Source organism: Choloepus didactylus, chromosome 3, assembly GCF_015220235.1.
Source record: "Choloepus didactylus isolate mChoDid1 chromosome 3, mChoDid1.pri, whole genome shotgun sequence".
Lineage (NCBI taxonomy): Eukaryota > Metazoa > Chordata > Mammalia > Pilosa > Megalonychidae > Choloepus > Choloepus didactylus.
In genome coordinates this window covers 41569587-41593557 of record NC_051309.1, presented here as the reverse complement: position 1 = coordinate 41593557, position 23971 = coordinate 41569587, and the positions used below count along the sequence as shown (strand labels likewise).

Genomic DNA, 23971 nt, shown 5'->3' with positions numbered 1-23971 from the left:
ATATATATATATATATATATACACACTTACAAAAGGAAATTCTTGTTTTAAGAACCCATCCTACTCCCCAATTTCCTAGTTACATAAACTTATTACAATCATTCCTTTTTTAAATGCCCAACCCTCCAGCAGACAAATCCATTAGGAAATTCCATCTTCACTAGTGATCTCCATTTGTATCACCTGAATCGTATGTCAAGTATAAATAAAAACATGTCAAAAAGTGTTGCTTTATAAAAATTGATCTAAATTAATTTTGGTGATGAATGCACAGCTATATAATGGTACTGTGAACAACTGAATGTATGCTTTGTATGACTGCATGGTATGTGAATATATCTCAATAACAATGAATTAAAAAAAAAAAGAAAAACTGATCTGTACTCTACAATCTTCATAAAAAGTACCATGCTTGTTTTACCACTTCACTTCAACCTTTTCCAATCAGATTACTGAAAGTTTAGAGTCCCCATCCCTATTCCTTCTCATCACCTCTTGGCCATCTCATCCAATTTGATGGTCAGGATAACTGATCTGAGGCTGGAAGTAAGGTAGCATTGACGTGCTCTAAGAGTTTGTAATGAACTTATGCAACATGTAATGCCACCAGCATGCAGTAGAGGGCAAAGGTGGTTAAAGCTTCCCAATAAAGCCTGACTGGACCTGCTTCCGCAACCAGTTCTGGTCCTGTCGTTGAATCACCCACACCTGCAGCTCCGACTGAGACGGTGCAAGCCCAGAGGTAACTGTTAGCTTTGTTTGTTGTAACACTCGTGAAAAAGAAACGAGTCACTTGGGTCTTTTCTAAAAAGGAGATAGTTTGCACTAAGGTAGATGGCAGGAAAACAGACATTATGATTTTTAGTATTTATTGTTTTGCTTACAATAGCCTAAAGATGAATGTTGAGTGATCTTGGGACTACTGTTCTGAAGAATTGTCTTGCAGGTATGTGAGGGCTTGGATTTCCTTTTGTTGGTTGCTGATTAATCCTAGGTAAGACTTCTATCCAGAGTGGAGGTCCCAGACATTGTGGCAAGTTTTCTGCAGTTTTTTATTTTCTTGCAATGCATGTTAACATCTGATCTATAGAGCCAGTATCTTTGGCTATTTAAAGCATATTTGTTGATCCTTTAACCAGTTTAAAAGTGAGGATGTCTGTGATGGATCTAGTTCAGCGTTGCTCTTGCTCGGTTTCCCTGAGAACTCAAAGTGGCCAAAGATGGCGTGTGTCTGCCTTAGAAGGAGGATGATTACAATCATCTAGGCATTTAATACTTACAAGAGGTTTCCCACAGACTGTGTAGATGGAGTTATTAATTAGGTGCACTCCACGAGTTTTATTTCAAATCTATTGAATTTTTAACTCTCTTAAGAATGTATTTTTCCAAGGGCAAAGTTTCTTGAACTCTGAGCACCTAGCAGAGTATCATATAGCAGCTGCATACTGCTCCAGAGACAGGCACAGGGGTGGGGGCGGGGAGGAACAGGCCACCTTGGCAGCTAGCCAGGTGGATGGACTTGCCCTCAGCGGTCAGTCCTAAGCCACTTCATTTCAAGGTGTGAGATGCCCTCAGTTTGGTTTTGACTACCAATCCGAAGGGACCAGACAGGGCTGGGTTCAAATCTCGGCTCTACCACTTTCTCACTGTCTCACAATGGGTAGGTTATTTAACCTCTGAGCTTTAGCTGCTCCACCTGTTAAAACAGAGAGAATAATAGCTACCATTTCATAGGGTCATTGAGAGGATTGAAGAAGATAATGTATGGAAAGCACTTTGTTCCCTGCCTGGCACATAGGACACACTCGAAAAATGTTAGTCATTCTAACTATTATGTTGCAAAGATCATTCATCATTCAGTAGGCTTTTAACCCCTCTCTGTTTCTTTGCATCACTGGGGAAAGAGAAATTAGCTGATCAAGTATTCTTTGGCAGGCCACCCATGGTGTATTTTGACTTGACCTTTAAATCATTAGCTATTAGGGAAAGTTATTTTCTGTTTTTCATCTGTTTTCAGCATGGTGGTAGTAGTAAAATGACAATATTATTTAATATTTATTGCATGCATCTTTAATCAAAGGTTTATGTCCTACTTTTTAAAATGTTTCAATAAAATGCCATAATGCACTGCCTGCGAGATAGGTACCTTTTATTTTATTACATTAAGAGAAGTTAAAAAATGTTAGCTTCTCTACCTTCCTTTTAGGCAGTCAACAAGTTTTCCAGATGAGGTTGTGTTATTGGGCAGGGAGTATGTGGGGTCAGGTAAGAGGTGGACACTGTGACATCTCAACCCAGATATGGGCTAAAGCAAGAGGACTAGATTCTCCTGCATTTGTCTAGGCCATAGTTCTCAGACCTAGAAGCTTAAAATAAGTTGCCACAAATTGAAGTACTCTGTGAGATGGTCAATTTGAAAGCACTTTCAACAGCTTAATGAGTATAACTGCCAGTTATAACTGGCATAACAAAACTGACAAGTCTTATTGGAGCTTCTGGCAAAAGAAAAATCAGTAATATTCATTCTGTCTTTATTTAAAATTTTGATATTTTGTTTCTCATGGACTTTTTGCATTTTAAAAAAATAGATTTTTGACTACTGAGTTTTTTTTTTTTTGGTGCCCCCTTAAATTTTGTGCCTGAGGCAAGTGTTTTTCTTGCCTCACCCTATTCTTGGCCCTGATAACTGCTACCATTTATTAAGTGTTATATGCTAGGTATTGTACTATGTGTCTTTATATATTATCTGATTTACTCCTCAGCATCAACCCCATTTTGCAGATGATAATTCTAAGCCTTTAAGAGGTTAAGTAAACGATTCAAATTACACAGCGGGTGAGTGGTTAAGATTGAACTTGAACACAGCTCTATCCATTCCCTAACCCCAAACTCATTCTCTAACTGCCATGCATTCCAGTGTATCAGGAATTCACAATACAAATGTATTCATTCAGCACATATTTTTCGAGTACATTATGTACTACCTTGCATTAAGAGATTAAAAAGTTGAAATCATTCATTCATTCATTTTTGCATATGTACTTTCAACAAGTATTTAATGAGCTTGTGCCATGTGCCAGGCACAACATGTTCTATGGGATGGGGGTACAGCAGTGAACAAGATAGACAGGTCCCTGCTCTTGTGGGGGCCAGGGGTAAGGGAGACAGTTAATAAACAAGCACATGAACAAAAGTTTCAGATATTGGTAAATACTCTACTCCATAGAAGAAAAAAATAAGATGATGTGAACCAATAGTAACTTGGCCACTTTAGGTTAGGTGGTTGTGCTGGTTTGAATCTACTATGTCCCCCACAAAAGCCATGTTCTTTAATGCAATCTTTTGGGGACAGACTTTCTAGTCTTGATTAGGGTGGGATGTTTGATTAGGTTGTTTCCATGGAGATGTGACCCACCCAACTGTAGATGAGACCTTTTGATTAGATCATTTCCATGAAGGTGTGACGCCCCCCCATTCAGGGTGGGTCATAATTAGATCACTGGGGTTCTTTAAAAGAGCAGAGAGCCCACACAGACTATGCTTGGAGATGCTGGGAGATGCAGAGAGGAGGGCATTTGGGGATGCTAAGCTAAGAGATGAAACCCAGAGTTTGCCCCGGAGAAGCTAAGTGAGGACCCTGAGACGCTTAGAGAGAAACGCTCTGGGAGAACAAGGAAGCTTGCACAGAGGCTGAGAGAGAGAAGCTAAGAGAGACAGAAGCACAGAGACATTTTGGAGAAAGCCATTTTAAAGCCAGAACCAGGGAGCAAAGGACCAGCAGACACCAGCCATGTTGCCTTCCCAGCTGACAGAGATGTTCTGGACGCCATCGGCCGTTCTTCAGTGAAGGTATCCTCTTATTGATGCCTTAGTTTGGACACTTATGGCCTTAGAACTGCAGATTTGTAACCTAATAAATCCCCTCCACAAAAGCCAACCATTTCTGGTATTTTGCATAGTGGCTGCTCTAGCAAACCAGAACAGTGGGCAAAGTGGGTCTCTTAGAAGAGATGAACTTTAACTCAAGATCTAAGTGACAAGAAGGACCTAGCCAAGGGAGGATTGAGGGGAAAGAGCATGAAGCAGAGGGAAAAATTAGTGCAAAGGCCCTAAGGTTGGAGCAAGCTGGGCCTGTCCAAGGAAGAGAAAGAGGGGTGGTTTCACGAGAGTGTGGCAGGAAGGGGAAGAGTCGTATGAACTGGTGTTCTAGGAAAAGGTGATTGTAGCTCGTGGAGGGTGTTGTACACCAGTGTAAGGAGTTTGGATTTTATTCTCAGTGTGGTAGTGCATTAGTTAGGGCACAGGCTAGCTGCTATGCCCTAGGCTTAAACAAGATAGTGTTAACCCCAAAGGCTTAAACAAGATAGTGGTTTATTTCTCTGTCATGTATCAGTCTTGGTGGAATGGCAGTTGGACAGTGTCAGGAATCCAGGCTCCTACCATCTTGTGGATCTGCCATCTCCAGGTGCTGCCCTGTCTGCGTGGCTGAAAATGGCTTCCTCCCATGTCTGCATTGCAGTCCAGGGTACAGAGGAGAGGAGGGGGTGGGGGTGGGGGAGGCATAGTCCTTCCCCTTTAAAAGCTTCACCTGGGAGTTGCAGCTTTCACTTCTGTTCACTATCCATTGGCCAGAATATGAGCATGTGACCACACCTAACTGCCGGGGTTGTAGTCTTTAGCTGTTCGGCATGTGCCCGACTAAACTAATATTGCTAAGGAGGAAGGGAAGACTATCTATGGAAGGGGCGATAATTAACCTCTGCCACATGGAGGGAGCCTTGAAGAGTTTTAAGCAGATGTGTAACATGATCTGAATCCCCTCCTCACAGAAAGTGCATTCTCACAAAGAGACAGCAAGTAAACAAGTATTTACACCAAAACACAATATTGTTTGTAATATTTGCCTCAAAGGGCTACACACAGGGTGTTTTGCAGGTATATGGAAGAGTGCTCCACCCAGGTTTGGAGCAATTTTGGAAGGCTTCATAGAGGAAGATAGCTAGAATTAAGACCTGAGTTTAGCCAGGTGAAGTTTATTTGCAGTTATTTAAATACATGAAGTCCCAGGTTCCTCTCTACTTTTACAATGGGGTGATAATGTCTGCTTGTCTATGACATGAGGCTTATATGAGACTCAAAGAAGAAAATGAAACTGTAATCTCTGTGATTCCCTGTCTGAGACTTGAAAGTGCTGTATAAATTCAAGGTGTTATTGTCAGAGATAAGAATTGACCTAACTTGAGCCAAATAAAATTCTAAGTTTGCAGCTGCCTCTATTTGCTGGAAAAAGCAAGTGGAAAAATAAATACTCTCTTTCTAATTTTCTCTTTCCTCATTTCTCTTCTACTCACTGGTGAAAACTGATGACAATACTCCTAGTCACAGTAGATGGTACAATAACCTAGAAATGTCTCCTGCCAGGATCAAGAAGTAAACGTTGGCAAGCACCAAGCAAAACTGGATTTTCCAAAAGTTGCTTTGTGGTCAGGGGTTGTACTACCCACTGGGGACCCCATCAGCTCTGATTACCAACTTCCCTGAAGCTAGTTAAATGACCTAAGTTACATTCTAGTTCTCTTTAAAATTCAAACCAGGATTTGAATTGCTAGAATACAGTTTCCTAACCAACTGATCTCAGAATCATTTGGAGAGCTTATTTAAAAATCCAAATTCTGCAACACCCATCACTCCACCCCCACCGGGATTGTGATTTAAACAGAGCTCAGCTGGAGCCTTTGGAGTCTGCATTTTTAGCAATGTCCCAAGATGAATAGGTAAACTACAACTTATACATTGGGAAACTCCATCCAAAAGTATATCACTATTTAAAGAAAACTATTTCTAAGAGATTGAATTCTTATGGGAAATAGCCATCCCTGCTTACACACACCCTCACCAAGTTGCTTAATCTTCTCTTCCTGGAAACCCTTAACTATTTTGGCATCTAAATTCGCTGTACATCACTCACAATGACACCTGTTTGGTGGTTTATATTTAAAATTTAGGTCATATGCACTTGAAACCTTTCTAAATAAACAAAATCTTGAATGAGCAAAGAGAAGACTTAGATAACAAATGGATTTCATGCATTTAGCAAAGGCACAAAGTGCTACAGGTATTAGATATTGGTGATTATGAAAACACACAGTTGAATTCCAAAAATAACCAACCAAGAGAAGCATTGAGATGGTGGAACTAGCTTGAAAAATCACAGAATGACATCAATTCTCAACAAATCTAAAAATAAGCTAAATCCCTGTGGAAAATCACAGTGTAGCACAGAAGTCTCTCTTCTGGGCAGATGTTTGTGTCTAGACCCTAGCTGCCACCTTGTCAACAGAGGATAAGTAAACCATTGCTGATCTTCTGTGGTTGGGAAGTTTATAAGCCAGCTATTTGACTTGTGGTTTGTCGTGTTAACTAATTTTCTTCCATGTTGCTCATTCTTGCTCTTTCCAGGAAGACCTAGGAGTAGGAGGAGAAGCGCAGGAAAAAAGTGGTATATTTGTATGAGAACAGACAAGTGAGATAAGTTTTGTAATTAATAGTTAGAACCCCGTCTTGCAGAATAAAAGCCATACTAACCTTTTCAATGTGGGCTGTTGGAAGTTACTGGATATGCTGATCCTCAGATAGATTAGCTGGGTTCAGTAGATTAAACTGCTGCACTGAATTCATTAAAATATTAATCAGTGTGTTTTCTTGATATATTTTTCCCTCCAGCCAAATATTCCTTTGTATTTCAAGGAGATAAACTAGTCTCATTGTGTTTTCTTCATGTGCACTGTAGAAGCCTAAACTCCTTGAAGGATTATGATGGGTGGTCCCAATTTGGGAGTTGGATGGATAGTATACTGTAGACTCTAGAGACAGAGCAGTGAGGGAACAAGGGAGGATCAGGGGATTCTTCAAATGGTAGAGACCCATATCTGGCTCCCAGGGAACACCCAAGAGATCCCTGGCTCTAGGGTTTCAGCAATAGCAAGGGTTTCTTGCTTGGCACATGGGGATAAAGCTGCCTTCTTTTAAGGACCACATGGTCTGCCTAAGGACTCTCAGAGGTGTCCATGAAGCAGTAAGGAGAGAGGCCTTTCTCCTCAATTTCTCCATTTCTCCTTTCCATTTTCTGAACACTATCCACGTTTCCTGAATTCTTGTGTAGTCTTAGGGAATAACCTTTCTTGCCAAATAAGATCCTATGATTTAGCAAAGAGTATATATATAATCATTCTCCTTCCAAAGTAATCATTAGTAGTTATTCACAAAAACATAACTTTTGTGAAATGAGTTATTCAATGTTGCCTATTTTGTGCAATGAAGTTATTGTTGAATTTTTGTATGTAAGTTTTAACATACAATATTTTTACATACAACATTTTAAGTTTAAGCCCCATGAACATTCCTTAATTGGATAGCAGAATACAATACAACTTATATGTACCTCAAGTTTGATATAACTTACCAAAGAAAGAATCTGAACCCAGATATACTAGCATCATAGGTGTTCTCACTCAAACCCTATTCCAAATCCCCATCTCTTTTGCCTACCTCTTCTGTAAAGGCTATAAAAACTTTATTAGGAATTAAAAAAAAATAAATATTTGTAACACATTTCTAAAAATAAACTAATTATTCCCAGTCAACTTGCAGCTAGAAAATTTTAGCCAGTGAGAGAGATGTAGTGGTGTTCTGGGTGGAGTAGGGTGAGTGTTTCTGGGGAAGTTTTGTTTTCCCCTACTTTAGCATGTCCTTGCTCCATCTTCCTACTTTGAATGAACATGTGATGTCAGGAGCTGCAGCAGCCCCTTTGTGACTGTGAGTCAGAGGCCTGAGAGAAAGACCAGGGCTTAATCAAGTTCCCACCATCATCATCAAGCCATCAAACCATCAATGCCACCAGCAGCATACTTTCAAACTTCATGTCAAGTGAGAAAAATAAACCTCTGTGTTTAAACCACTGTAAGGTGAATTTGCTGTTACTTGCAACCAAAAGCATTTCTAACTAATGAACTTGGCTAAAACTGATTAATGATATTAGCATCCTAAATCCATCAAAGCTTAAAATTATTACCACATATTTGAATAAAGTAGGAGACTTCAATTGTTAAATTAAAAATACCTAAAGTTTGTGGGAATATTAGTGGAGCAGGAAGATAGGTCTCCTAGCAGCCAACATTCAGATGCTAGGATCACCTATCCTCCTGGAAAAGGGGCCAGGCTCTCTGGGGGAGTCAGTACTAAGTGTTGGGACTGCAAAAGCAAGGAGAACCTGGAACATCTTGTACTGGAGAAGGAATGATGCCAGTACATTTGTTAAAGTACAGTGGGATGAAGAAAAAGTCAGGCTTATGAGGGCTCACACCATTTGGGATGTATAAACAGTGGCAAACTGAACAACGAAATGAATCATTTTCTATTCGAGCAGATAGAGTTAATGCTGAACAGGTGAGTTAATCTAGGTTGCCTCAAAGCTAGTTGTAATGTACACATTGATTTTCAATGTTGCCTACAAAATTTCCAGATATTCATCAACCTAAATTATGAGGATCATATACTAAATCTTCCTCATCACACTAGTGTTCACAGATTTACTACAGTTATATGACCAAAAGTTAAGAGAAAAATAAATCCTTTAGACTTATAAGGCAGTATATTATTCTGATTGAAAGCCTGGACTCTGGAGTCATACTCTCTAGTTTCAAGTTCTACTTATGCCATTGAGTTCTCTAATGGATAATAATAGTGTTGCAAAGTTCAAATGAGATAAATTCTGGAGCCTGGAGCAGTCAATACTAAATAAATTTTAGCTATTATTAGATTGTAAAGGAATACACCATAAACTAGGTAAAGGAAGAAATTCTAAATCTTTAAATTTTTGCATTTGATTGATTTGCCTGGAAGGAGGAAACCCAGAGCAAATAGCCTCTGTATGGTGATTTTTCTAGGCCACATATTGTTTCTGGTATTATCATCCCAAACTGCCCAAATACAATTGTATTTTTGAACACGATAGCCCTGAAAATGCCCAATAAAATGTCTCAATCCATGTCAGTCCTTGTAACTAATTGATATAAAACCTACATTTGGTGGCATCTGCAGAGTTACTCACTGAGCAACTTGGACTGTATATTAGGAATTTTTAAATTAAAGAGCAACATAATTGAGATACAGTTTCATTGTGATTTATCTATTCTAACATACTGTGAAAACAGGTTTGCCTTGACTCACCTGGAGAGACAAGATAGCAGAATGGCTAAGAGCTCAAGCTCTGGGTTGACACAACTTCATTCCCACCATGTGTTGACTTTGTGATGACGTTAGTTACAGAAATTCCCTCTGTCAATTTCTGCATGCACAGAAGGTGAATAGTGATAGCACCTCCCTTGTAAGGATGTTCTTATGAGGATTAATCTATGTTAAGTACTTAGGTCAATGAATGCTAGTTGTTGTTATCCAAAATTATGTCAAGTGGCCACTGTCTCATTTGTATGATAGAGTCTATATAGAGCAGAGATATCACACTCACCCAATAGATATAAATGTATAGATTCAACAAATAGAACAATTTATGCAGGTCATCTTAGATGTGGATTAAGGAATTGCAATTATGGTACTGTTAAGGATTAATTTTTCTGGATTGCTGAAATCTGGGAAATTCCCATGAACATAAACTGGCTTCATGGAAGCTTTCCTTTTATGTTCATTCATTGGATGCTATATTAAATGTTACATAAAAAGGAGATGATCAAGAAAGGACTACCTTGAATGGATTAGAGGAAATAAAAGTGGATGGGATGTCTCCATGCAATCAGGCCAGTTCTAGGTTTCTATCTCCACAGTCTCATCACTTCCTAGTGCCTTTCACGCTCTCCTTCCACTGAGGGTGCAATGGATAAGTAATATGAAAATCAAGGTCATGACATTAGATGGTTGAGCATTTCTGTGCAACTTTGGCCCCTTTCCAATTTTCTATGAAACCATTTTATAAAGTATTTTCATTTTTAAGTTATTTGGGGAGATACTTTAATCAAAGGAAACCCCATGTATTTTCAAGACTTTCTTCATTTTAAGGAAAAGTCAAACTTGGGCAGCTTCTAGAAAAAGAAAAGTCCAGAAGAGCATGAGGTAGTATTCCAGATGTTCTTTTAATTCTGCCTGTTTTGCCCCCTCCTCCCCCAGGTCCATGCAGGTGCCACACACATACACATGGCATTTCAGAACAACTGGACAACATGAAAAGTAAAAAGAAGTCTCCCTATACCATACTTGTTCCTGTTTGCTAATGCTGCCATTATGCAAAATATCAGAAATGGATTGGCTTTCATAAAAGGGGCTTATTTGGTTACAAATTTACAGTCCTAAGGCCATAAAAGTGTCCAAACTAAGGCATCAACAAGAGGATACTTTGACTGAAGAAAGGCTCATGGTGTCCAGAACATCTCTGTCAGCTGGGAAGGCACATGGCTGGTGTCTGCTGGTCCTTTGCTCCCAGGTTGTGTTTCAAAATGTCTTTTTCCAAAATGTCTCTGGGTTTCTCTTAGCTTAGCAACTCCAAGCATCCTTCTATCCACATCTCCAAGCATTTCTAAGCGTCAGCAAGCATCTCTTGGTGTGTTTTGTCCTCTCTTAGCTTCCCGGGAGCAAACTCTGGGCTAACATCTCAAAGTGTCGGCAAACAACTGTTGGCTTCTAAGCGTCTAACATCTGTATGTCCTGGCTTAGCATATCCCGGGACATTTTCCTCCCTCTGCTCTCTGTGAGCTTCCTTTAAAGGACTCCAGTAAACTAATCAAGACCTACCCTGAATGGGTGAGGTCAAGTCTTCATGGAAACATTCAACCAAGAGGTCACACTCTAATCAAAAAGATTAATAGCTCTGTCCCCACAGGATTGCATTAAAGTATATGGCTTTTTGGGAGACATAATATATCCAAACTGGCACAATGGTTTTGCCATTGAGTATGCTTTTTTCCCCTTTTTGTTTGTTTCCTGTAGTGACCAGTCTGAGGGAGTTTGCTGGTCAATATGTACTAGAGTCATGCAAGTATGAGCAGGAGAACTCTCACCACTGCTAATTTATTTCCTTCCCTTGGTGCCAATTTATTTCCTTCCCTTCATGTGGGAGAGGACCTAGAGTTGAAGCTTTTACTAATTTGATATTAGAATCTAACCATTTCTCATCACCTCCCCCACTACCTTCTTTCTTGCGTGAGTTACTCTATAGTCTCCCAAGCAGTCTTCCCTGCCAGACTTGGGCCTTTCCATTCATTTCCACCCAACTAACAGAAGAATCTTCGAAAACTACATCAGAACCTGTCTCTTTTCTACATCCTCCATTGGCTTCTCATTTTAATCAAAGAAAACCCCAATTCTTACTCTTCTCCTATCCACCCCCCAACTTGATGCCAGCCATTCCTCAAATTTTCCAAGTGCACTCTCACTTCAGGATAAAATTTGAAGTTGTATTTGCTGTTCTCTTTCTCCAGAATAGTCTTTCCCCAGAAAACAAGTGGCTTCCTCCCTTATTTCTTTCATGCCGATGCATGAAGTTCCCCTTATGTTGACCACCTTATATAAAACATCTCTCCCCAGTTACTCTCTATCTCCCTTATCTTAGTTATTTTTTTCTAACCCTTGTCACTGCCTAACCTATTAAAAACTTATTATTTTGTTTATAATCTTTCTTTTCTTACCACCTTCACTAGAAGATAAGCTGTGTAGGAATAGAAATTCTGATTTGTTCCCCAGGGCCTAGAAAAGCTCCTGTAAGAGTAGATACTCAATAAATATCTTGAATAATGAATATTGTAAACATCTTAGTTCTCCAGCCACTTCTGGTCTGTGTCTAATCAAAGAACTTGAAGTCTGACACTTTTCTTAAAGTTCTCAGGTTTCTGCATCCACAAGTTTCCTCATCTGTAAAATGGAGGTAACAGTACTTTACTTGTAGAGTTTTGTGACAGTTAAATGAGATACTGTGACTTCTTAGAGCCCAGCTGAGTTTGGTTGAGAGGGGATGATTTGCCTCCTGGTGCCCCTGACTGGGTGGGGCTGAAGCTGTTGGTTTCCTGCACCCTCATTTTGCTGGGCAAGGTCTGACTCAATGTGGGGCTGTGTCCCCCACTCTCTGCAGCAGAGGACTTCCCCAGGTGCCACAGTTTTCAGCCATCTCCCAGTAGACCATTTATTTAGATAAACTCAAAATTTAAACTCTGGGAGAGATCCAAGATGGCGGATTAGGAGAGACAGAGAAAAATTCTCCTCCATGAAAAACACTAGATAAAATACAGAAAGTGCCAGAGAATACCAGTTCCAGAGTTGCACTGGCTGGACAGGGACTTATATATCCCTAGTGATTGAGCACTTGGAGAACCCAAGAACCTGTGTTCGGAATCACGTAAGTCTTTGATTTGGAGAGCCGCTGGGAAAATGGCAGCCAGACTTGCACTGTGTTTGGAGGTTGGTTGGAGTGGAATCTGGGGAGCAGCCAAGGAGATGGCAGAGGGAGCCATGGTTGATTATGGTGGGGAGTGCCTTTCACGCCCTGGGCACCCACCTCAGTAACTGGCGTGGGTGATAGCCCTTTGCACACCCGCAGCTGAAGGCTACTGAGTCAGGGATGAGTTGTTGCAGTAAGTGGATGATCATGGAAGTGGGTAATTTCCATGCCCTGTGCAGCCATCTTTGCAGCAGGCTGGGAGATGCTCTTTCACAGTGCTGTGGCCAAGAGCTTCATCAAGGGAACTTGGGATTCAGCTGGCTTGTGACAGCACAATTCTTCCTCTGCAGAAGCCCACAGGATGCACAATCTAGATGCAGGGGAGCCACATGGAAGTGACAGGAGCCCTACCCCAAGCACAGGGACTTGTGGCCCACGGCAGAGAGGGACTGAGGGGAGTCTGAGCTGAAGGGATGCACACCTGCCACAGTACAAAGGTATTCTAGCTGCAACCCTGGGAACAGATGGGAGTACTGGGTCTTAAAGCCCTCTTCCCTTCCAAACTGTGAAGGGCACAACCCATACCTACAGGGCTGATGGTTCCCAATGCACATGGAAAATTGGTGCACTGACTGGACATCCACATGGTTTGGAACCCCACTCACTGCGTAAATGAAATTGGGGAGAACTGGATTGAGTATAAGAGTTGGCTCAGGAGTGTCATCTGCTGGTAAGTCAGGGAAAGTGCACTGCATCAAGCTGTAGCTCTGTCAAATTATAGGTAATTGTTTAAATAAACCTGCATATCCTAAAAGAACCCTATCAAGATAAGCAAATGCCAAGAGACCAAAACAACAGAAATTTTTAAAGCATATCAAGAAACCAGAAGATATGGGTAACCAAAACACCCAAATTTAAAAATCAGAGGAGATGCATAACTTGGAGAAATTTATCAAAGAAGTAATCACAAACAGCAATACCATGGCTTAGGATATAAAGAACATCAAGAAGACCCTAGAAGAGCATAAAGAAGAATTTGCAAGCAGAAGTTAAAAAATAGAGGATCTTATGGAATAAAAGAAACTGTTGATCAAATTAAAAAGATTCTAGACTCACATAGGACTAGATTAGAGGAAGCTGAGGAAAGTTTAAGTGAACTGGAGGAAAGTAAGTTGGAAAGTGAAAGTACAAAAGAATGAATGGTGAAAAAAACAAAAAAATTTGAAATGGATCTCAGGGATATGATGGACAACATGAAGCACACAAATATAAGAATCATTGGTATTCCAGAAGGGGAAGAGAAGGGTAAAGAACTAGGAAGAGTATTCAAAGACATTCTTGGGGAGAACTTCCCAACCCTTCTAAACAACATAAATACACAAATCATAGATGCCCAACGAACTCCAAACAGAATAAATCCAAATAAACCCACTCTGAGACATATTCTGATCAGATTGTCAAGTGCTGAAGAAAAGGAACAAGTTCTGAAAACATCAAGAGAGAAGCAGTGCACCACATACAAGGGAAACAGCATAAGAGTAAGTAGTGACTGCTCAGTGGCCACCATGGAGACAAGAAGGCAGTGGTATGACATATTCAAAATTCTGAAAGAGAAAAATTTCCAACCAAGAATTCTTTATCCAGCAAAGCTCTCCTTCAGATTTGAGGGAGAGATTAAAATCTTCACAAACAAATGCTGAGAGAATTTGCTAACAAGAAACCTGCCCTACAAGAAATAATAAAGGAAGCCCTACTGGCTGAGAAAAAAATGAAAGGAGAGAGAGGTCTGGAGAAGGTCACAGAACTAAAGAGTTTTAGTAAGGATACATTAAAGGAAATAGAGATACAGGAAAAAATATATCTAACAAATAAAAACCAAAGAATATGATGGCTGATTCAAGAACTGCCTTCATGGTAATAATACTGAATGTGAATGAATTAAACTCCCCAATTAAAAGATAGAAAATGGCAGAATAGATTAAAAAATATGAGCCATCAATATGTTGCTTACAAGAGACTCATCTTAGACCCAGAGACACAAAGAAATGTAAGGTGAAGGGATGGAAAAAATATTCTATACAAGCTATAGCCAAAAGAAAGCAGGAGAAGCAATGTTAATCTCAGATAAAATAGACTTTAAATGCAAGGATGTCATAAAAGGCAAAATTCAACAAGAAGAAATAATGATCATAAATGTCTATGCACCCAATCAAGGTGCCCCAAAGTACAAGAAACAAACATTGGCAAAACTGAAGGAAGCAATAGAAGTTTCTACAATAATTGTGGGAGACTTCAATATATAACTCTCTCCTATAGACAGATTGACCAGACAGAGGACCAATAAGGAAATTGAAAAACTAAACAATGTGATAAATAAATCTGACTTAACAGATATATAGAGAGCAATACTCCCAAATCACCAGGATATACATCTTCTCAGTTCCCATGGAACTTTCTCCAGAATAGATCATATGCTGGGCCATAAAACAAGCCTCAATAAATTTAAAAAGTTTGAAATTATTAAAAGCACATTCTCTGATCACAATGGAATACAACTAGAAGTCAATAACCATCAAAGATTTAGAACATTCACAAATATCTGGATGTTAAACAACACACTCCTAAACCATCAATGGGTTAAAGAAGAAATAGCAAGAGAAATTGCTAAATATCTAGAGATGAATGAAAATGAGAGTGCAACATATCAAAACATATGGGATGCAGCAAAGGTGTATTGAGGAGGAAATTTATAGCTCTAAATGCATACATTAAAAAGGAAGAAAGTGCTAAAACCAAAGAACTAAAGGAACAACTAAAGAAGCTAGAAAATGAACAGCAAACTAATCCTAAACCAAGTAGAAGAAAAGAAATAACAAGGATTAAAGCAGAAATAAATGACATGGAGAACAAAAGAAAATAGAATAAATAAAACCAAATGCTTGTTTTTTGAGATCAGCAAGATTGACAAGCCCTTAGCTAGACTGACAGAATCAAAAAGGGAGAAGACCCAAATAAACAAAATAATAAATGAGAGACGGGCATTACTGCAGATCCTGAAGAAATTTTTAAAAAATCATAAGAGGATACTAAAACAACTGTAATGCCAACAAAATAGATAATGTAGAGGAAATGGACAATTTCTTGGAAACACATGAACAACCTAGACTGTCCAGAGAAGAAATAGAAGACCTCAATAAACCAGTCACAAGCAAAGAGATCCACTTAGTCATCAAAAAGCTACCCACAAATAAATGCTCAGGGCCAGACGGCTTCCCAGGGGAATGCTACCAAACTTTCCAAAAAGAACTGACAACAATCTTACTTAAACTCTTCCAAAAAATTGAAGAAAATGGAACACTATCTAACTCATTTTATGAAGCTAACATCACTCTAATACCAAAACAGGTAAAGATGCTACAAGAAAAGAAAAATACAGGCCAATCTCCCTCATGAATATAGAAGCAAAAATTCTCTCAACAGAATGCTTGCAAATTGAATCCAAGGACACATTAAAAAAGTCGTATACCATGACCAAGTGGGGTTTATTCCAGGCATGCAAGGACGTTTCAACATAAGAAAATCAATCAATGTAATACAACACATTAACAAATCAAAAGGGAAAAACCAAATGATCATCTCAACAGATGCTGAAAAAACATTTGACAAAATCCAGCATCCTTTTTTGATAAAAACACTTCAAAAGGTAGGAATTGATGGAAACTTCCTCAGTATGATAAAGGGCATAATGAAAAACCCACAGCCAAGCATAGTACTCAATGGCGAGAGACTGACAGCTTTCCCCTAAGATCAGGAATGAGACAAGGATGCCCTCTGTTACCACTGTTATTCAACATTGTGCTAGAAGGACTAACCAGAGCAATCCGGCAAGACAAAGAAATAAAGGCATTCAAGTTGGAAAGAAAGATGTAAAACTGTCATTTTTTGCAGATGATATGATCTGGAAAACCCTGAGAAATTGATGACACAGCTACTTGAGCTATAAACAAATTTAGCAAAGTAGCAGGATACAAACTGAATGCACATAAGTCAATGATGTTCCTAGACACTAGAAATGACCTAACTGAAGAGACACTAAAGAAAAATATTCCATTCTCAATAACAACTACAAATATCAAGTACCTAAGAATAAACTTAACCAAGGATTAAAAGACATATACATATAAAATTACATAACTTTACTAAAAGAAATAGAAGGGGACCTAAACAGATGGAAAAATAATCCATGTTCATGGATAGGAAGGCTAAATGTTGTTAAGATGTCAATTTTAGCCAAACTCATCTACAGATTTAAAGCAATTCCAATAAAAATTCCAACAACCTACTTTGCAGACTTGGAAACATTAGTTATCAAATTTATTTGGAAGGGAAAGATGTTTCAAATTGCTAAAAACATTCTGAAAAAGAAAAACGAAGTGGGGGGACTTACACTTCCTGACTTTGAAACTTACTATAAAGCCAGAGTAGTCAAAACAGCATGGTACTGGCACAAAGATAGACATATTGCTCAATGGAATCAAATTGAGAATTCGGAAATAGACCCCAAGATCTATGGTCAACTGATCTTTGATAAGGCCCCCCAAACCACTGAACTGGGACGTAACAGTTTCTTCAAAAAATAGGGCTGGGAGAGCTGGATATCCATATCCAAAAGAATAAAAGAGGACCCCTACCTCACACCCTACACAAAAATTAACTCAAAGTGGATTAAAGACCTCAATATAACAGACAGCACCATGAAACTCCTAGAAGATAATGTAGGGAATCATCTTCAAGACCTTGTATTAGGAGGTCACTTCTTAGACCTTACACCCAAAGCACAAGCAACAAAAGAAAAAATAGAAAAATGGGAACGCCTCAAAATTAAAAGCTTTTGTACCATAAAGGAATTTGTCAAAAAGGTGAAGAGGCAGGCAACACAATGGGAAAAAATATTTGGAAACCATGTATCTGACAAAAGACTTATATCCTGCATATGTAAAGAAATCCTACAACTGAAGGATAATAGTACAAACAACCCAATTATAAAATGGGTAAAAGATATGAAAAGACAGTTCTCTGAAGAGGGAATGCAAATGGCTAAAAAATACATGGAAAACTGTTCATGTTCACTAGCTATTAGGGAGATTCAAATTAAGACCACAATGAGATATCATCTCACACCAATTAGAATGGCTGCCATTAAACAAACAGGAAACTACAAATGCTGGAGAGGATGTGGAGAAATTGGAACTCTTTTTCATTGTTGGTGGGACTGTATAATGGTTCAGCTACTCTGGAAGACAGTGTGGCAGTTCCTTAGAAAACTAGGTATAGAGTTACCATTCGATCCAGCAATTTCACTTCTAGGTATATGCCCAGAAGATCTGAAAGCAGTGACACGAACAGATATTTGTACACTGATGTGCCAGTTTGAATGTATTATGTCCCCCAAAATGCCATTATCTTTGATGTAATCTTGTGTGGGCAGACTTATCAGTGTTGATTAGATTGTAATTCTTTGAGTATTTCCATGGAGATGCGCCCCACCCAACTGTGGGTGATGACTCTGATTGGATAATTTCCATGGAGGTGTTACCCCACCCGTTCAGGGTGGGTCTAAATTAAATCACTGGAGCCATACAAATGAGCTGACAAACAGAAGGAACTCAGTGCAGCTGAGAGTGACATTTTGAAGAGGAGCTACAGCTAAGAGGGACACTTTGAAGAAAGCACAGGAGCTGCAGATGAGAGACAGTTTGAAGACAACCATTGGAAGTAGACTCTTGCTCCAGACAAGCTAAGAGAGGACATATACCCCAAGTGCAACTAAAAGTGACATTTTGGAGGAACTGCAGCCTAGAGAGGAACGTCCTGGGAGAAAGCCATTTTGAAACCAGAACTTTAGAGCAGATGCCAGCCACATGCCTTCCCAGCTAACAGAGGTTTTGTGGATACCATTTGCCATCCTCCAGTGAAGGTACCCGATTGCTGATGTGTTACCTTGGACACTTTATGGCCTTAAGACTGTAACTGTGTAACCAAATAAACCCCCTTTTATAAAAGCCAATCCATCTCTGGTATTTTGCATTCTGGCAGCATTAGCAAACTAGAACAACCAATGTTCATAGCAACATTATTCACAATTGCCAAGAAATGGAAACAATCCAAATGTCCTTTAACAGATGAGTGGATAAACAAAATGTGGTATATACACACGATGAAATACTACTTGGCAGTAAGAAGGAACGAGGTCGTGAAACATGTGACAACATGCATGAACCTTGAAGACATAATGCTGAGTAAAATAAGCCAGGCACAAAAAAGAGAGATATTGTATTTTACCACTAATGTGAACTCTGTGAAAAATGTAAACTAAGTATTTTATATTGTAGAATGTAGGGGACCTAGAGATAGATAGCAACTAGTGAAAGAGGAACGATAATCTAATAAGAACAGATAAGCTATTGAGGGTAATCTCAATGTTGTGGGAATACTCAGGAATGATTATTGTTTGCAAATTTTCTTGGGTATGTTAGGAACATGTTGAAAGTAAAGTAGTTATTTTAGGTTATTTTTCTTAATCCTTTGCTTTATTTGAAATGTTTTTTTTTTGTTTGTTTTAATTTTTTGATAAAGTTAAAAAAAATTTTAAAAATGAGATACTGTATATGAAGTTTTTAGTATAAATCTTGATGCATAGAGAACCCCTAGGAAATGGCAGATGTTATTATTATTGGTATTGGCAGTGATCCAGATTGCTTTCACCACCAACCTGAAGATGTGTGGAGTCATTCTCTTTGTTCCTTTGTTTTGGAGCTTCCATACATATGGGTAAGTTGTGTTGAGAGCCAGATACATGCTCAAAAGACCCCTTCTGTCCACAAATACAAAAGTTTAAGGAACCAATCCCATACATTAATTCAGGGGCCCAGAGTTTTCAGTGACAAAAAATTACTTTCAGTTTTCTTCAAGTCTTGAAACTATCAAAAATGGACATGAAACTTCCCCTTTCAACCACATTCAGATATCTATGCCAGTGTTATTAGTCACACTCGCAATGTTGTGCTATGATCGCCACCATCAGTTACCAAAACTTTTCCATCATCTCAAATAGAAATTCTGTACCAGTTAAGCATTACGCATTAACTTACTCTACTAGAATAAAAATTTTAAAAAACATAGGACTGTGCAACACAGTGAACTCTAATGTAAACTATGGACTATAGTTAATATTTCAATTATAATAATATTGTGTCATCAATTATAACAAAGTTGCCATACCAGTGCACGATGTTAACAGGAGGAGGGTATATGGGAACTCTTCATTTTCTGCATGATTTTTCTGTAAACCTACAACTTCTCTAATAAAAACAAACAGTTATGTTAATAAAGAATGGATGAGAGGAGGGTGTTGAGTATGACTTTCCAATGGAGTTCCTAAGCTGATCTGGGGAAGAGGTACTTTGGCCAGTTATTATACTTCTCCCCTCTGGTAATCCTGACTTACCGCAAAAACGGAGATGTAGCAGAGTAATTGGCTTGGATAGAGCAAGGCTCTGAATCTACAGGTTGGGACCCTATTCCAAACGCTTGATGAAAATAGTCAGATGTTGGCATTAAAATATATATATATATCTCCTGCAGGATTTAACAAACCAAATAAATACTTAACTTTTTATGCTATCTTTCTAGAGTTTTGAGCTCACCTTCACCATTCATGACGGAACCAATGATCAGATCCTTGGAAATACAATGATGCTGATCAGAAACATTTGCATATTTTGTAGTATTGTTATGTCAGTGCAGGGCTGGGGTCCAAAGCTGCCAGAAGAAAGAGAATTGACTACCAACTACTCCAGCAAGCTGCTAAGAAAAGTTCCTGCAGATTTGATCCCAGCCACAACCACACTGGATTTATCCTACAATCTCCTTTTTCAACTCCAGAGTTCAGATTTTAGTTCTGTCTCCAAACTGAAAGTTTTGATTCTGTGCCATAACAGAATCCAACAGGTGGCTATCAAGGTCTTTGAATTCAACAAAGAGTTAAGATATTTAGATTTGTCTTACAACAGGCTGAAAGTTGTAACTTGCTATTCACTGGCAAGTCTCAGACATTTAGACCTTTCTTTCAATGACTTTGACACTGTGCCTGTCTGTGAGGAGATTGGTAACATGTCACAGCTGGAAATCCTAGGCTTGAGTGGGGCAAAAATACAAAAATCAGGCTTCCAAAAAATTGCTCATTTGCATCTAAATACTGTCATCTTAGGCTTGAGAACTCTTTCTCATTATGAAGAAGGCAGCCTGCCCATCTTAAACACAACAAAACTTCATATTTTTGTACCAACAAACACAAACTTCTGGGTTCTTTTGGTTGATGGAATCAAGACTTCAAAAATATTAGAAATGACAAATATAGATGGCAAAAGCCAATTTATAAGTTATGAAACTCAAAAAAGTCTTGCTTTAGAGAATGCCAAGACATCTACTTTGTTACTAAATAAAGTTGATTTACTCTGGGATGACCTTTTCCTCATCTTCCAATTTGTTTGGCATACATCAGTGGAATACTTCCAGATCCAAAATGTGATTTTTGGAGGTAAGGTTTATCTAAACCACAATTCATTTAACTACTCAAATACTGTAATGAGAACAATAAAATTGGAGGATGTACATTTCAGAATTTTTTATATCCCACAAGACAGAGTCTATCTGCTTTTTACTAAAATGGATATAGAAAACCTGACAATATCAGATGCACAAATGCCACACATGCTTTTTCCTAATTATCCTACAAGATTCCTATATTTAAATTTTGCAAATAATATCTTAACAGATGACCTGTTTAGAAATTCTATCCAGTTGCCTAATTTGAAAACTCTCATTTTGAAGGGGAATAAACTGGAGACACTTTCCTTAGTGAGTTCCTTTGCTAACAACACACCTTTGAGGCACTTAGATCTAAGCCAAAATCTGTTACAATATGAAATTGATGAAAATTGTTCTTGGCCAGAAACTTTGGTCACAATGAACCTGTCATCCAATAAATTTGCTGCTTCTGTTTTCAGTTGCTTGCCCAGAAGTATTCAAATACTTGACCTAAGTAATAACAAAATTCAAACTGTCCCTAAAAATATTGCTCATCTGAAGTATTTAAGAGAACTAAACATTGCGTTTAACTTTCTAACCGATCTCCCTGGGTGCAGTCGTTTCCAAAAGCTCTCAATTCTGAACATTGAAATGAACTTAATTCTCAGCCCATCTCTAGATTTTTTTCAGAGCTGCCAGGAAGTTAGAACTCTAAATGCAGGAGGAAATCCATTCCGGTGCACTTGTGAATTAAGAGATTTCATTCAGCTTGAAAAAAATCCAGAGGGCATAATGGTTGGATGGGCAGATTCATACATCTGTGAGTACCCTTTGAATCTAAGGGGAACTCTGTTAAAGAATGTTCTCCTGCCTGAATTATCCTGCAGCACAGCTCTGTTGATTGTCACCATTTTGGTCATCATGCTTGCTCTGGGGATGTCAGTGGCTTTCTGCTGCCTCTACTTTGATCTTCTCTGGTATCTCAGGATGCTATGTCAGTGGACAAAGACATGGTATGAGGTTAGGAAGACAACCCAAGAACAACTGAAGAGAAATGTCCAATTCAATGCATTTATTTCTTACAGTGAGCACAATTCTCTCTGGGTGAAGAATGAATTGATTCCCAACCTAGAGAAAGAAGATGGTTCTGTACTGATTTGCCTTCATGAGAGAAACTTTGACCCTGGCAAGAGCATTACTGAAAATATCATAAGCTGCATTGAGAAAAGCTACAAGTCCATCTTTGTTTTGTCTCCTAGCTTTGTCCAGAGCGAGTGGTGCCATTATGAGCTCTGCTTTGCCCACTGCGATCTCCTCCATGAAAGTTCCGATGATCTGATTTTCATCTTGCTGGATCCCATTCCACTGTACTGTGTTCCTACCAAGTATCATAAGCTGAGGGCTCTCATAGAAAAGAAAACATACTTGGAATGGCCCAAGGACAGGCGTAAATGTAGGCTTTTTTGGGCAAACCTTCAGGCTGCTGTTGATGTTAATTTATCAGCAACCAGAGAGATGTGGGAATTACAGACATTCAGAGAGCTGAATGAAGAGTGCCAAGGTTCTGCGGTGTCTCTGATAAGAGCAGACCACCTATAAACCCCCATGACCCTAAGGACATCCCCCTAATAGTCAGGATATAAATTGATACAAACTTTATGGTGGTAATTGGCAATATCTAGTAAAATGAAAAATTTTTGTTTTAGAAATTTTCATGTTAGAAACTTTCATATCACTTCTTTGAAGGATTTCTAAGAATGTATCCTATAGAAACATCCACACAAGTTTGCAAAGGTTTATGTAAAAAGATGTTTATCTCAGCATTCTTTATAATCATGAATAATTGAAAAGAGCCCAGATGCCCACAAACTAAGAGCTGATTAAATAAATTATAGTACGATAATACAATAGAAAATTATGCAGCCATTAAAAGGATTGAGGCAACTATGTTGTCTTGGTTAATCGACCTCTATTGTAAGTCTTAAAATTGGGTATACTACAATACTAGTGATCAATAAGAGGGAGGGGTAAGAGGTATGGGATGTTTGGGATCTTCTTTTTTCTCTTTATTTCTTTTTCTTGAGTAATGCAAATGTTCTAAAAATGATCATGGTGATGAATACACAAATATGTGATGATACTGTGAACCATTGATTGTACACTTTGGATGGATTGTATGGTATGTGAATATATCTCAATAAAATTACATTAAAAAATTTAAAAAAGGAGGCAGATCTATATTTACTAGAATGGAGAAAGTTATATTAACATGTAGTTTATGCATTGAGATAAAAGTCTGAAGGAATCTACACCAGTACGCTGGTGTAGTAACATTGGTTTCGGTTTGGGGGTTGGTTTACAGGGGTCATTCCTTTGTATATCATATATTTCTATAATGTTTGAATTGTTTAGAATGAATCTGTGGTTCTTTGGTGAGTAGAAAAACAATAAAATTAATTTTAAAGACTGTACCTCTTACTCAATTTTGCTTGATTCTTTTCCTTCTCATCTCACAGTTCATGGAAAGAAGACAGCCTCTACCAGATTTTTCAAAATTGTATTTCAAAACAAGCATCAGTAGAGACATTGTATGTTACCACTAATGTGAACTCTTATTGTAGAATATAGAGGACCTAGAGATAGATAGCAGTTAGTGAAGGGGGAACAATAATCTAATAAGAACAGATAAGATATTGAGGGTAATCTTGATATAGGCATGCTCAGGAATGACTAGGTTTGTTAATTTTCTTGTGGTATGGTAGGAGGATATTGGAAGCAATGAAGTTATTTCAAGATATTTGTTTTTCCTATTCCTTTATTTTGTCTGGAAATTTTTTTTTGATATATAAAGTTAATAATAATAAAGCAAAACAAAACAAAAACAAAAACATCATGTCACTTCCCCAGTTAGAAAAATTTCAGTGGATTTGTTTATAATCATGA

At 38.5% G+C, this 23971-nt stretch overlaps 1 protein-coding gene across 5 annotated transcripts; it reads left to right on the top strand.

Annotated features, from left to right (window-relative positions):
* The first annotated feature begins 683 nt into the window (after positions 1-683).
* On the top strand, positions 684-23121 carry TLR10 (toll like receptor 10). 5 transcript variants are annotated; one of them, XM_037829578.1, is made up of 3 exons: positions 684-742; positions 20132-21038; positions 22114-22227. In XM_037829578.1, exons 2-3 carry the CDS (start codon positions 20192-20194, stop codon positions 22134-22136), a joined length of 870 nt encoding a protein of 289 aa, XP_037685506.1. In that variant the 5' UTR covers positions 684-742; positions 20132-20191; the 3' UTR covers positions 22137-22227. The 5 variants fall into 5 exon arrangements, with proteins under 5 accessions (XP_037685506.1, XP_037685502.1, XP_037685505.1 ...); XM_037829574.1 differs by having other exon boundaries at positions 20132-23121; XM_037829577.1 differs by lacking the exon at positions 684-742 and adding an exon at positions 924-946 and having other exon boundaries at positions 20132-23121.
* The last annotated feature ends 850 nt before the right edge of the window (positions 23122-23971 follow it).